Source organism: Onychostruthus taczanowskii, unplaced genomic scaffold (assembly GCF_017590055.1).
Source record: "Onychostruthus taczanowskii isolate IOZ18803 unplaced genomic scaffold, ASM1759005v1 scaffold28, whole genome shotgun sequence".
Lineage (NCBI taxonomy): Eukaryota > Metazoa > Chordata > Aves > Passeriformes > Passeridae > Onychostruthus > Onychostruthus taczanowskii.
The window spans coordinates 2,877,928-2,892,532 of NW_024500128.1; the positions used below are offsets into that span (position 1 = coordinate 2,877,928).

At 38.7% G+C, this 14,605-nt stretch overlaps 1 protein-coding gene across 1 annotated transcript in view; it reads right to left on the minus strand.

Moving 5' to 3' along the window:
• The window catches only part of ZNRF2 (zinc and ring finger 2), a 58,555-nt gene that overhangs the window by 21,173 nt on the left and 22,777 nt on the right, over positions 1-14,605 (minus strand). Inside the window, exon 3 of the mRNA XM_041407835.1 lies at positions 6,470-6,565. Coding sequence (XP_041263769.1) covers positions 6,470-6,565 — 96 coding nt within the window. The remainder of the gene's footprint in view (positions 1-6,469; positions 6,566-14,605) is intronic.

Consider the following 14,605-nt stretch of genomic DNA (forward strand, 5'->3'; position numbering starts at 1 on the left):
ACATTATCAACAATTCTTAAAGGGAGAAAGTACAAACCAGTCAATATATTTTAATCAAACATTATTTAATACACAATTTCTCTTCCCTCCTCAAATTTAACATTGATTTGCAAGACAAGTTATGAGAAGTCTGGGCCAGCATTATATTAATTCTCAGAAGAATATTTGTGCAAATGTCTGAGATGAACATTTTATTTACTATAATAATGTTCTACTGTCACCACATTAAAAAAAATCTTCACGTTAAACAGTTCTTTATATTTTCAAGAACTACTGAAGAAAACACTTTTAAAGCATTGGGGAAACTGAATGAACCTCCTACATACTCTGGAGGATGTTCACGAGAACACAAGATCAAAAGGAAGAGTAAATACCACTATTTTAACTGCAAGCAAGGGGTAAGTGTCTTTTTACAGGTTCTGTTAAACTACTTTTTAAAGTATGCTCTTCTGCCTCCCCAGCATCCCTGAGGACAGAGCACAGAACCACCTGGGGCAGAGTAAGAAACGAGAAACCTTTAGCCAGGAATCTTGTTAAACTTTAAAATTACAGAATCAAGAAATCCCATGGAGAATTTTACGCCTTGGACAAAATGGAATGAAATAACTGATCTGCCTTACCATTATTTTGTACCGCTCTGGTAAAAGTCTAGTCCTATTAAAGGATGAGGACAAGGAGGAAGGCTTAAGCTTTTCCAGGCAGACTGGCAAGATGCCCTTTTGCAAGGTCTTTCAAGGTATGATCTCAGGAACTCTGGCAGAGAAATTAATTTGAAGTTAATAATCCTTTTCATTCCTGAAGTTTTGTCAAAACCCCTGCTGAATACTCTCCCTTGGTGCACAGAAGTGACCAAGCAAATCAAGTCACCGCAGTGGGCAGGACGACCAGAATCATGCATTTTGGTGCTTCAAACATTAGGTTAAGGTACACTGTTTTTCTTTCCTTCTACTGAGCAATATGAACTCAGCAAGTTCTGGCACAAGTATCTTGCCCCAAAGACGCTGAAACAGGCAGCAATCAACAAAGTTTGTAACTAATTTAATAATTTAATAGACCTAAAATTAGGTCAGCCCCATTCACAAAGAATGTTTCCAAAATATTTTTATTTAATCCTTTAGGTGACTCATGCCAGTATTAAAGTCTCTGCTCTTGATCAAAATGCATGTTATGGCCATCATTTCAATGCTGACAACTCCTCTAGAAGGATTATTGCTTACACAGATTCCAGCTCAAGATTCTGCTCACCTGCAGGCCTCAGCATACATAGCAGTCCCAGCAAGAAATGCTTTCCTCTCAAGACAAAACTTGACACAACACCTCAAAGTAATTTAGCACAAAAATCAGTGTGTTTGAATCACAACAAAACCCTGCTTTGCATCCTTGCTCATCTGAATCAATTGCACTGTTGCGGCCCATGTCAGTTGGAGATCAGCTCAGCTGGTTAGAGCATGGTGCTAATAACACCAAGGTTGTGTGTTCTATCCCTGTGTGATTCATGCACTTAGGAGCTGGACTCAATGATCCTTGTGTGTGTCTTCCAACTCAGAATATCCTGTGATTCTGTGAATTTGGTTAGACGGCATGGGAACATTCCACTATTTGTGCCTGGTGATGCAAACACCCCAGAAAGCAAAGTACATTGCCAGAGAGGAAGAGCACATTGAGTTCCACTCCTGTTTTTCCTTCTGGTACACATACCTTAATTTTTAATATTCTGTTTGTAACAGTTTTCCACATAGTAATTCTCCATTTCAAAGAAATTTAATAAACTCTCAATATAAAATCATATTTGTAATCCCTGCTATCTGTGATGTCCGATCTCCTGCTGTTTTTAATATAATAGGTCTAAAAAATTCCCTTATTGTAACTTAAACAGAAAAATTACAAAGTCCTTACTTCAAGTAAGGAAAAAACCTTCAGCAGTTCATGCACTGGATGTCTCAACACTGCTCCTCTCTGAATTACACCAGTGAAAGCTTTTTCCCCTTAAAATGAACCTGAGTAAATATGCTGGCCAACAGTCAGACCCGCTGCCACATGTGAATTAAATGCAGAGTAGTCTGAGCAAGAGCAGCACTGATGTCAAAGCAGAACCACCCCGAGCGAGCGGCTTTGAGGAGATCGGCTCAGAAAGTTTCCAGTAGAACACCATTCCGACAGAAAGTGCTGACTTGATGAAACCCAAAATATTCCACAGGAATGTGCTAATTCAATCAAAACTTTTGAAAGAGGACAGGCCGGCTCGCCAGGCCAGCCAACCAGTCTAGTGAGCTGACTGGCTCTCCCCAGCCCTCCAGGGTCACTGGCTGCCCCAGCTGGCCGGGTGCCAGGCTGCTCTCCCTGCCCTCTGAGGGGCCCTCTAATGATAATAAAACTAATGGAGTCTTACAAAGTGTGCCGAGAAACAAACAAAAGAATTTAAAAATGAAAACCAGAATTATTTCAGAACCAACTGCAGGGTTTCATCAGAGGATATTTGGTATGTTTGTTGCAAAGCATCTAAAGTCACGAGTCTCTCTTGTGTCTCCTCAATTTTTTATAAAATATCTTCCAGTGAAAAAAGCTGTGTCAATAATGCAAAAACACAAAATAAGCAATAATTGTATTCAAAATCTAAACTTTACAAGGCACCTGTAATCATCAGCAAGGAGTTTAAGGTAAGTTGCTTCCAAAGCACTGAGGAAATTTACATAAATGCCTGTACCTGACCAAAACACAGGGCTACAATTTAAGCAACACCTTTCACAGAGCAGATCCTAAGTGGGTTCCCTGCTTGTCACTATGACAAATTTGAACAGGATGGTGCAAGAGGCCTCATTTAACACTATGGAGAAGCTCAAAGGAATTGATCTGGCTACACACTTAGCAGTCTTTAAAAAAAAAATAAATAAAAAGACCCTATCAACTAGCAAGTAATCCACTTTCTTCAAAAACTGGCTTTTGGCAACCTGTGGTTAACCTGTGCATGGGACCTACTCTGCTGCCTCAACAACTCAGCAAGTAACAGCATTTGCTAATTGCTAGGAAAGGTTTTTAAAGAAAACATCAGCAAACACCGTGATGTTTTCTGCACAATACCGTTCATTTAACCAGCTTTTGTATAAAAATGCCTAGATATTGGTTCATGTGTGAACACCACAAGTAGTTGAAGGAATGTGGAACAAAGTTCCACAGAAAAAAAGAAAGAGCTCTTTTAAAATGCCTAATTCAGTCAGCAATGAGATCTCTGTTGCAGGCAAGTCACATGATTTTGAAAGAATAAGGCTAACAAAATGTACTGATATATTTATATGAAAATCAGCACAACTTCCAGCATAGACCTGAGACAATTTTGTGACCACTCTTTCAGAAAACACATGTAAATCAGACAGCTGCCCGAGTTTGCAGTTCACTGACCCTTTCAACTGCCAAATGCAATGCACAAAGGTAGCTCAGAAAGCAATTAGAGATTGGCTGGGAGGACTCATTAATTTATTTAAACTTCAAATCACAGCTAAGCAGTCTTGTAACATTTTTCTGGGGGAGACTGTATGCCTCAGACTCATATTCAAAAAGAAAGGTTTGTCTTCTCAGAATGACAAAATATATACAATTTTCTCCCTGGTGTTTCTTAGAAAGAACAACTAATACATTTACAATACCATGAGGAAAGACATTTAGAACAGAACTAGACATAAGCACAGTTCAATCCAACTGCTCAATCTCTAAATATTTCTGCACCTGCAAAGTCTAAGGCTCCCTTCAACTACTTGCAACACAAAACTCAGAGAGAAAATAAGGTGAAGAGAAAAAAAGGAAGAAAATAAAAAATATATTTTCCCTTCTAGTGATAATAGGACTGGGAAATATCAGTGACCAACAAGCAAATGATGCCTGGTTGGCTCTATTCTAGTAGATATGTCATGAGAAAGTAATGCATAAAGAGATGTCTTCCATTTAGGAAGCAGGTATCAAAAGTTGACAGCAGCATCCTTTCTTCTCTCAAACAAAACTTGAGATGCCCTTGGCCTGTGGCAAAAAGGCCGATTCATCACTGATCTCATGATGACAAATAGCAAAACAGACAAGAAAAAAAATGCATGCATATAGACATTCATATGCAGGTCTGAGCCTGAAATCATGGCAGCATTAAGTTACCAATCTGTTAGTTAATTTTTTTCATTAGCCTCATTAAAGGGACCACAATTATAACACAAGGTAACAACTGAGCCCTGCACAACTCAGAAGCCATATCCTCAACTTCTTCATGCTGCAGTAATTTAAATAGCCAGCTACAGGCTATAATTTCAGACTTAGTCCATGACTCCAGGAGCTAACCAACTGGAGCCACAAGGATCAATGCACACTTCTCTGAACTGTTTATGAAAATGAGACCATACTTCTAAGTATCTCTCTCAAACCAGCCTGCCTAATTTGATAGTTTCCTTATTTCACACTTGCATAACCATTTCCTAGAATCAGTTTCTGAGGCTCACTGTACAGCAGACACACTCCTAAGCCAAGAGGTGACATGCTGCTGTTAACTCATATTGTATTGCCCACAAGCGCTTTTGTCATGCTGCAGATTATCCAGAGTGGCTTCAGCTGCCACTCACAGGTTTTACTTCTGCTCTTTTGTTGACTTAAACTCTGCAAAGGTAACAAGATGGCCCAAAGGAACTCCAACCAGCAGTGTGTAAGCTGAAACAATGCAAGAAGGAAAAAGGAGTCTGAATACGGCACCACTTGATTCAAACATCATAAATGATACCGAGAGGTTACAGTATGTAATTGCCATATCTTCAAACAAAAGTTGGTCAGCCGAGTGCACTCATATGGACATGTAGGAAGCAGCAGGGGAAAAGGATTTCAGTCAGTCAAATTTGTGCACACCCCATCAGATGGATTAGTGCCAGAGCTTGTTCTCTGCCAGTCTGCCTCCCCTGCTCCACCCTAACTGATCCCAAGTGCATTTTCCTGCCCAGACTGGGGTGACTAGCGTGCTTCTCCTCTCTCCAATGTCCAACATCCCTCAGTACACACCTTATCTTGGAAAATGCTCAGACCTGAATTTAAGAAGGAAAAATAAAGAGAAAAAAAGCCCTCTTTGTTAGCTGAAGTCAACCTTCTCAAATATATGCGTGGTAACACCAGGAAGAAAAAAGAAATATTTACTTTTCCTAAGTACTGTGCTTTCAAATGGATTTCACAACTCTAAGCATATGATTTCAAATTATTTTTGCAATTAAGGACCAGTAGTATTGGATAGCATTATGCTACCCAAAAAATAAGATGGGCCCAGCAATTCCCCAAGATTTGTTTCAATAAAATGGTCCAGTGTAGAATACCCTAACAGGATGGTACCTGGAGGGCCAAAGGGCCCACGACATTGCAGGTTATTTATGTAGTAAATAACCTATGTTGGAAGGGACCTCTGGTGGTCTTCTGGTCCAGCCCCTCACTCAAAGCATGACCAAGTTAGACTAAATTGCTCAAGGATGGAGGCTGCACAACCTCTTCAAGTGTTTGACCCCCCCACTCCCCCCATTATGTCACATTTCTACTTAACACTGAATCAGATTTTTCCCTGATGTAACTTGTGAGCACCATCTTTCAGCTTCTTGCTGTTCACATGCAAAAAAAGTCCAGCTCCCTCTCCTCTCTACAATTTCTAACTGCATTCTATTCTGACATTGATGACTGGTGAACAATAACCTCACTGAAGATGCACTGTAAGATTTTCTGCCAAAGCAGGCACTAAAATTTCAGTAAGACTTTCTAATTCCTTGTTTCCTCAACCCTTTTTGTGTGCTCGCCATAGAACTGTCAGCCTAAGCCACAGTGATAGAAAGGTTTGATCTCAGTGGCAAAAGTCCTGTTTGCCTTGCATTAAAGCTTGCCTAGAAGGAGAGCTTAGTAGTAGGGGAAAAAAATGAGTGCTACTACAGGTGATTCATTTAATATTAGCCAGTTTGATTAAAATAACAAAAACATAATCAGTCTTTATGAAGTACCACATATGGAATCAAATGAAAAAGGAGAAGTTCTTTAGTTCCTCCCAGAAAATGCAATTTTCTTGAATAATGTGCAAATGCACAGCATGTCAAGTAACAGTCCTTAATAAAGTCCCCAGGAGATTCAATCGACCCACCTCACTACTTGATGGCATTAGATGAAAGGATGTGTAAGCTACACATATCTCAACTGGACAATAAACACACACTGACTAGTGGTCAAAAAAATGACTATACACATTCAAATAAGAATAATTTTATGTTTGCAGAACACAGGGCAAATTATATTGGCATGCAGTACATAAAGATATATTAAGACCAAGTTCTTAGGAACTAGTTAGAAAACAAACTACAAGCAAAAAAAGCCCCAATTTATGACTACCAAACTAGTTACCAGAATATCTTATTAAGTAAAGGACTATTATCACACCAATGTTTAAAATGAATAAATAATTATCAGCTTACTTCTTTCTTACCATTGTAGGTTATCCTTGGTTTTGTCAAACACATCACAAGATGTAAATCCATTTCATCAGAAGATACAAATTTTGAACATACAGGGCACTTGAATCCTACGGAAAATAAAAAAGTGTAAGTGTGAGCATACTCAACCATGTCGCAAATATATATACTCAAGCCAAAAAGCTATTCTGCACATATAAAGAAAAAGGAAATCCTGGAGGCTTTTCAGTCTTGACCTGACATTTCTTACATAAATAAGATTCCCTTGATTTCAAAAGATCTCAAAATGGACCATTGTTTCTGGAAGTCATTCTGTTGACAATTGCAAACATTGTCAGCACCTCTGGAACACAATCTTTCTCAACAACTTAAGAACAGTTTAGGGCAGGAGCAAGAGGTTCATATGACTCTACTAAAACAGAAATTACAAATGTGTAGAGGACAGAGCCATTAAAATTTGAACTTGAGCAGGAATCCTGAATTAACATGCTCATTTTTACTGGGAATTGTACTGAAACTTTAACCAAGGATCTTGGTTTTACATCTTGTCATACAAGATGCAGCATCTTTTACCAGTCTGGAGCCCTGGGAAAATATTAACTCAGGGGTGTTGCCTCACCTACTGAATCACTAATACTTCCTGTAGCACTGAATTTGACTGCTCTCATCCCAGCTAAACACAACCTTGTTTAGCTTTGAGGTCACCACCTCAGGCAACATGGGGTAAAGAATAATTAAGACAGTCTGGATTGTGATGCAACTGCATCACAGCCTATGACAAAAGTGCTTAATACCTTAATTTATGTCATTGCCAAAGACAGAAATCTTCCAGTTAAAGGACAAGATTAGCTGGACAACTTTTACAATCCACAGAAAAGCCTGATTGATTTTGATCTGCTGAATAATTAACGCACAAGTGAGAGACAAAAAAACCACTGACAGGGGTCCTTATGCATAGTAGCTGTTAAGGAGTACACCTACAGGCAGATTGTCCAACAGGACAACACTCAGCAAAAATACCTAATCTACATCCACTCTCAGCACAAAGGCACAACTTTTTCTCTGATGCTGTGAAGAGTAATGATGCAGGCCTGTATAAAAGGTCACTGCACCTTCCACTAGCATTCCCACCTGGGCCTGCTCCCACATGTTTTAGTTTGTTGCCTCTTGCTTTTGTACTTCTAACCTTGGGAGTCCACAATAAACCGAGTCAGTCAAGGATGACAAGCAACTTGATGCTGCACTTTCAATAACTGATGCCTGACAATTTTCATCTTTACTGTTAATTATTATCCAGATGTAGATCAAGCAACTAACCTGAAGCATTAGCACTTGATACAAGTACTGCACTTTCCTTATCAAGAAAATGATGTATTTCTTATGGGCAGCTTATAGGAAGCAAGTCAAAGAGGACAGCTAGTAAAAGCCATAAGGAACTCAGGGCAGCAGCTGAACATGTGCTAGAAACCACTTCCTGAGACAAAGCACAGTTCTGCTTCTTCCAATTTTCAATTTTAGTCATATCTATTTCTTCTTTGTGTCAATCTTACACTTCAGTTTAAACATTGCTCTTCTCTTCTTGATTTTATTCCTCCTCCCCCAATCCACATTTTTACAAACAACAGCTCACTAAGCACAGCAGAGCCAGACATGTCTTTTGGAAAAAACTAGCTGAAAGCATTAATTTACTTGTCGAAAGCTTTATCAGTGACCTTTCAGCCACTGTGTAGCCTCCTTCACGCAGTTGTCCTGGGCTGACTTTATGATGCTGAATTGTATACCCATTTGTCTGTTTAGCCCAGAAATAAGTTTTGCACCTTTAAGACTGGTTCTGAGAACGAAGGTGGGGAGACAAGAAGCGCAGATCTTGTTTTCAGAAACCGCATTCACTCCTTCACATTCCTGCTCCTGGACTGTGCTGTCTGCAGAACAGACAGCAAGAGAGAACTCTCCTTTGCTTTTAGTTAGTTTTTGGCTAGCTGAGGCAGTAAAGTTCCCTGGACTGTGTTTTTTCTTTTTCTTGGAACTGTTCAAATCTGCTCTGGACTGAAGAACCCAGCAAAACACCAGGAACTCACTCACACCTGTGTCCCACAAGGCCCAGGACATTCCAGCACCACAGGGACTGATAACAGACTGAGTGAGCTGAGCTACAGCCCACAAAGAGGACTCTCTGAATTTATCACCTCTTCAGAGCAACAAGAGGTTTTGTTGTTTACTATTGTTCATTTTTTTATCCTGGTGAATGCTTTGCCTGTTAAATAAACAGGTTTTTTTCCATTTTTCTCCAAGGAAATATTTTCCCGAGCCAGTTGGGAGAGAGGCCGCTTGAATCTGCTTTCTACAGGAACCACCTTAGAGGTTTTGTCCCAAATTTGCCCTAACCCAGGACAGCAGGCTACACCTCAACATGACTAAAACCAAAATTAGTATCTCAGTCTTCCCAACACCCCAACCCACCACCCATTACTTTTCTGTTACAAGTTTCTTCCAAAACTGACCCAGGGTAAATTTTCTCTCAATCTTTATCACCCTACTGCTGCTGATTACTAGGTTTTGACTAGACTTAGGACCCATGCATTATTCTCATGTATATGCTTCTATAAGGCATAATTGACAACACAGTTTGATGTGAAAAAGCCTCTAACCTCCTTATATGCTTCAGACTGAGTCCTGCTGTGACAGAAGGGGATGTTTGCATTACAGCAAGTTAACTTTTATGTTCATGGCTAGTTAAGCACTGAGACAGTCATTAACAAGTTCTCCCTGCTTTCTGGACAGAACTCTTCTAGCTTATTCCCTAGAGTCATGAGCACATGCAATTGGGAGTGACAGGGAGCAGGGACAACCACAAACAGGTCCTAGAACTATTGTTAAAGTTAACAGTGTTAAGAAGGTATGTATCCCAGGAATTCTTGGAAGAAATATTTCAATCCAAATAAAATACTGGGGAGAGCCTGAGTGAATAATAATGATAATTTAATAATAATACTATTTTTACTTAAAACCATGCTTGAAGACAGACAGCTGTGAAAAATCTTTCGGGTTACCCACCTAGAGTATTCAGTTGAATATGCTTTTAACACCATGCACCTGCCCTTAAACCTAGTAAATAATCTGTGTTCTAGCAATATAGTAAGTATTTTAACAATACATTTTGTTGTGGCTTGTCCTGTGTCAGAAGGGATGTGAAGGTAATGGTTAAACAACTACAAACATCCTCCTGACACAGCAAGTCTGGGATACCTGACTGCTGTAGCTTACTCCGTGTGCAGAACTGAAGAACCCAAAGAACAGAGGACATCACACTTAAATAAGATCTAAGGAACAACTAAGGTAAAAGGTGTGTTTGTGGAAAATAAGGTTTTCCAGTGACCACAGTCAGCTGTATGCCAGAGACTAGCATAACAGCAGAAAAAGAGCCTTGGGCTCACAACACTTGCTGAAATATTCTTTAAGTACAAGTGAAATCCAATTTCTCATTCCTTCACAATGTTCCATTGCAATCCAGCTCCTGGATTTAGCCATCTTCCCCAAAAGATGCATAGTGTAAGTTTTGTGTGAAGGAAATGACCATTTCCAACTTCTTTTAGTAACCCCAAAGGACAATTATTTTGACTACAGACAAAATATTTACTTTATTCTAACTGTATTTGAAAAATAGAAATAAGCAAACAATCTACACTGTCCACAAGCCAGTTGAAGGTCCTTTTAAAAAGTTCCTATTTTCCTACCTTTCCTCAAATCAGAAGACAATAGTTTCATGACCCAGTTTACAATTAAGTACTGGGAAAGAACAAAGACTCTATTGTACCCCTGCCTGTTGTTAGCAGGCTAACAACAATTATAGCCTATGTTTGTTTTTACTATCTTCTCAGGGAACAACTCCAATAACTTAAAGAAAATTTCACATGGCTTTAACAATCAGCAATGGGTCAGAAATAACTTGCTCTCTACACGACTTGCTTTACTGGGTTTTGTAGATAATTCACAGACATTTGGACCAAAAAGTGGAAGCAGTTATCAGATGAGGTAACATCACATGAAGTATCTTCCAAAAACCTATGAAACTCAATCAACTACTTTCTAACTCTCTTTACAAGGGGAGCACAACAGATAACATATGGTTCTAGGTAAAATTCCAGCTCTTAGGAAGGTGTTGATTTCACAGCATCCCTTATTTTTGTCCCAGATAACAACTATCACCTTTATATTAGCGTTGTCACTGTCACCACATCACTGCAAAGTCCTTCCTTCTCCCGTAGTAGAGAACTCAGGCTGTGACACACCCTAAATCAACTGAAGGACCACCTCTCACCCCATTTCCTACATACAGAAGTACAGCACTAAAGAACTGAGCACCAAAACCAAGCAAGCACACACCTCTAGCTGACTTTTGCAACTGCATCCTTAGGAGGGCAGGGAGCCAAATTCTTACAAGCTCCCACCATCTAGTTTCACAACCCTGACTACAATACTGAAAGTAACACATTGCTTAAAACAAAACCAAAATCCTGGGAAAAAAATCACAATTACAAGAAACAGAGAATGAACAGAAAGTTGCAGTACAGCTACTAGAAAATCCCAAGGTGACAGAGAAAATCTGAAATAACTAAACCTGCTTAAGTATCAGGACTTATATCAGAGGTGAATTCTGTCTCATTCTCTCTTGAATGTATCACTTTCTTCAAGCTCTGCCATCTTTTGCAAGTGAACCTCCAGTTAGCCAAAAAATCCCATCTTCTCCCACATCCATCTACCAAACTCACACTTTCCCTCTCCGGCAGACTTGGGAACTATCCCCAGGGACAGGTTGATGGGTGGCCACTCATTCTATTAGCACCAATTTCAACCTCTTAGTGATGCCTTACTGTGTTCACCTTGCTTTGCAAACATCAGACTGCTTATGTTTGCATTTCAGTGCACAGCAGAGAAAACATAAACATCCAACAAAAAACAAACTCCTGGATTGCTAAGATTTTTACAAAATCATGCCGTCACTTATTCTGGAATATCTACTTTGTGGGACAAAACAAACACCAAACCTGCTAAGAGCTTCCAGACAACACAGTGCAGAGTGTCACAGAATTGCACATAAAGAAACATGTTGGACTTGCACAGAAGACTGGATGAACCTTTCAGTCAATATTAAACAGTTGTAGAAAGAAGTAAGCACAACTAAAACCTGCAGCAACACAAAAGACCAAATCAGCCTGATCAGAGTAACTTTTCAGCAGAAAACATCAACTGGAACACTGCCAAAGATAAACTAAAAGTAGAATGGGAGCAGCTGCTCTTTTAAAGTATGCAGCATATTACTATTTTAAGTATTTGTATCCTTGTGTTTTCAAATAAGATGGATAAATCTACCTTGTTTTGCAGTTAAAGAGGTCGTAAGAGAAATGCTTGCATCCACACACTTTTTCTAAGGTGTATTTGAGAGTAAGAAGCCTGACAAATGTTACTTGCATATTCACACATAAGTTCTTTTGTACTTCGAGAAAGAAGTACAAACAATCTGGAAACACAGCATCCAGTAAATTTGATGGTATGAGGGTGGTATACAAAATCACTATCACACAAAGAAATCCTGCATTATAATGCTAGAAAGGAAACAATACAACATAAAAAAAAGAGTTGGTTACTTCTTATGTATTCAGTAGACATGGAGAACAGTCAGTAACTCTGCTCAGTATAAAACACATGTAGACACTGGCAAGTGTGCACCTCTTATCTTTTTCCCCTAGTCTGAAAACAAACAGGTTACTCTAATGTTTCCTCACAGGCCCTGATGCCTAAACCTTTTATTGCTCTTCTTGTCCTCTGGCCTCTCTCCAATCTTACCAGGTGCACTGCCAAGAACTGGGCAGAGATTTCAGGCTAAGACTTCATAAGTTCTAAGCAGAAATTAATACTTACCTATTACATTGTTCCATTACACTAGGTGTTAGTATATATAGATCTATCTAAACATAGTGAGATCTCTTTTATGGGTGTATATATAGGTAGCTACATTTTAAACAAATCAACAGGTGATTGGCTCATTCCTCTCATGTCTCACAACAACCCCTATATCTTCAGCAGAACTGTAGCTAGGCAGGTCCATTTTTAGTGTTATATTTCTGCTCACATTCATTAACTCTTATCTGTCTTTTTTTAATCCATTATTGGCACTTTAACTTGTTAAAAAAATTATGAATGCAAATTTTGCATAGTGCTTTTAAGTTTAGCATTTTAGTTTTTTCAAGAGCCAAGCCTCCAAAAAAGAAGCTGACTGAAAACAAACCCAAAGCAGACTGTGATATTTGATTTTAATTGCTTTCCTAAAGCAGATGTAGCATCTTTTTTCCCCAACTATTTCAGCATCCACCTACTTTTTAACCTAGACCAAATTCTCCAAGTTGGCTTATAAGAATATACATCAAAAGAGCATAAGTATTTTAAAGTCAAAGCATAATGCCTCTGCTTATTCCACCTCTTCCTTTTCTGTTCAATTGTGTAGAGAACTATGACATAAAATTTTAAGGACAGCAGAAAAATAAATGGAAATAATTCAGCTTCTCAGTGAAGTAACAGTCCTGGTCAAGATAAAATTCTGTTACTCCCTTCCTCTGTAAACTAATTTGTAAAACTTGAAGAAGTTTAAAAAAAAAAAAAAAAGTAGCTGTCCAGTAAAGGCGTAAAGGCCACATGGTCTATCAGAGCTATATGGTCACAGAATTCTCTCTTCTCCTCAGACAGCTGAAATGGAAAAAGAGAATGAGTAATTCTGTAAGCTCAAAATCACAAACCTTTGTACACTAAAGCATATTGCTTTAACACAGCTAAGATCTTTCCTGGCAAGTTTACCCTAGCCATCAAAGAGAATATGAAAATTATTTCACACTAAATTCAAGAACAAAGAGGTAACATTTTTAAAGTCTTTAATTTAGAAAGCAAAAGAAAAAAAGAGCATTACCAATTCCCAGGGAACCTTCTACAGGAAAATTTCTAGGTGCTGTAGCTGGCAATAGAAATGGCTACTCAGAGAAAGTTTGCCATTTTATGGACATAAGTTTTTTAAGGAAGAAAATGTCTCAGTGAAAAATCACATCGAGTTCTCTACCTTTCATCCTTCCTTCTGTTGTCAATTGTCTAAGCCAGAAGAACACAGCACCACCTGGAAAGACTTCTGGAGATGAAAAGAAATAAAGAAATACTCCCCCACATTGGGAGAGAATATGAAATCAAACTCAAATAAGGAACACAATACAACCATTCTAAGCTCTGTCTTTTCTAGAAAACTGAGCCACAGTAAGAACAAATAAGCACTTACTGATTTCAGGTTCATAATCTAGTGGGGTTTTCTTCCCCACTTTAGTGCCATAACACTGAAGTAAACAAATCTGTGAGTTCCTTAAGGGAAACAAGGGATTTTCTCTTGTGTTTCCTGATTTAAAGGTCCCACAGAACTCAGTGGGAAAGGGTGATATATAAAGTGAGGAATAAAAACAAATCTGAACTCTTTTAGTTAGGAGTCCACAGAATAATAAGAAAATATACGTTGGGATAATACTTCATCTCCTAAGCAAAAAGTTATGAAAGACAGAATCTTATTACATAACTTCTTCAGCTCCCTTCATCTTGGTAAGTGGGAAAGTTAGATCTTCAGTAGCAATCACTGAAAAATAATGCATACAGAATGAAGAAGATAAATGGAATAAGACATTTTCTGACTCATAAACAAAGCCTTTATCAAGTACACAACTTCAGGTGTCTAATATCAAAGTATCATGTGATGATGATTATAATTGACAGCTGCACAGTTTTAGAAACTGAATGAACACAACCATTAAGAGAGAGAAAAAAAAGGCCGATTTTAATCAATCTTGCAGATCAGAAGATGAATTTACAGGCAGGAAAGACCTGTGGAAAGATTGACATTAACTTTAAATAGAACATAAGAACAACTGTTGTTAGAGGAACAGCTTTTTAAGAGTGGCATTTCAGATCAATGCAAGCACCCAACAAAGGGAGAAAGAAGGAAAGACCTTTTCAGCTCCACCTGTTTTGCAGGGTGAATGTTATCCCCTCAGTCCCATCATCCATAGGGATCTGTAGTCAAGCTAAACGAGAGATTGCTCAAGTCTCTGTTATCCAAAGTCCCACGT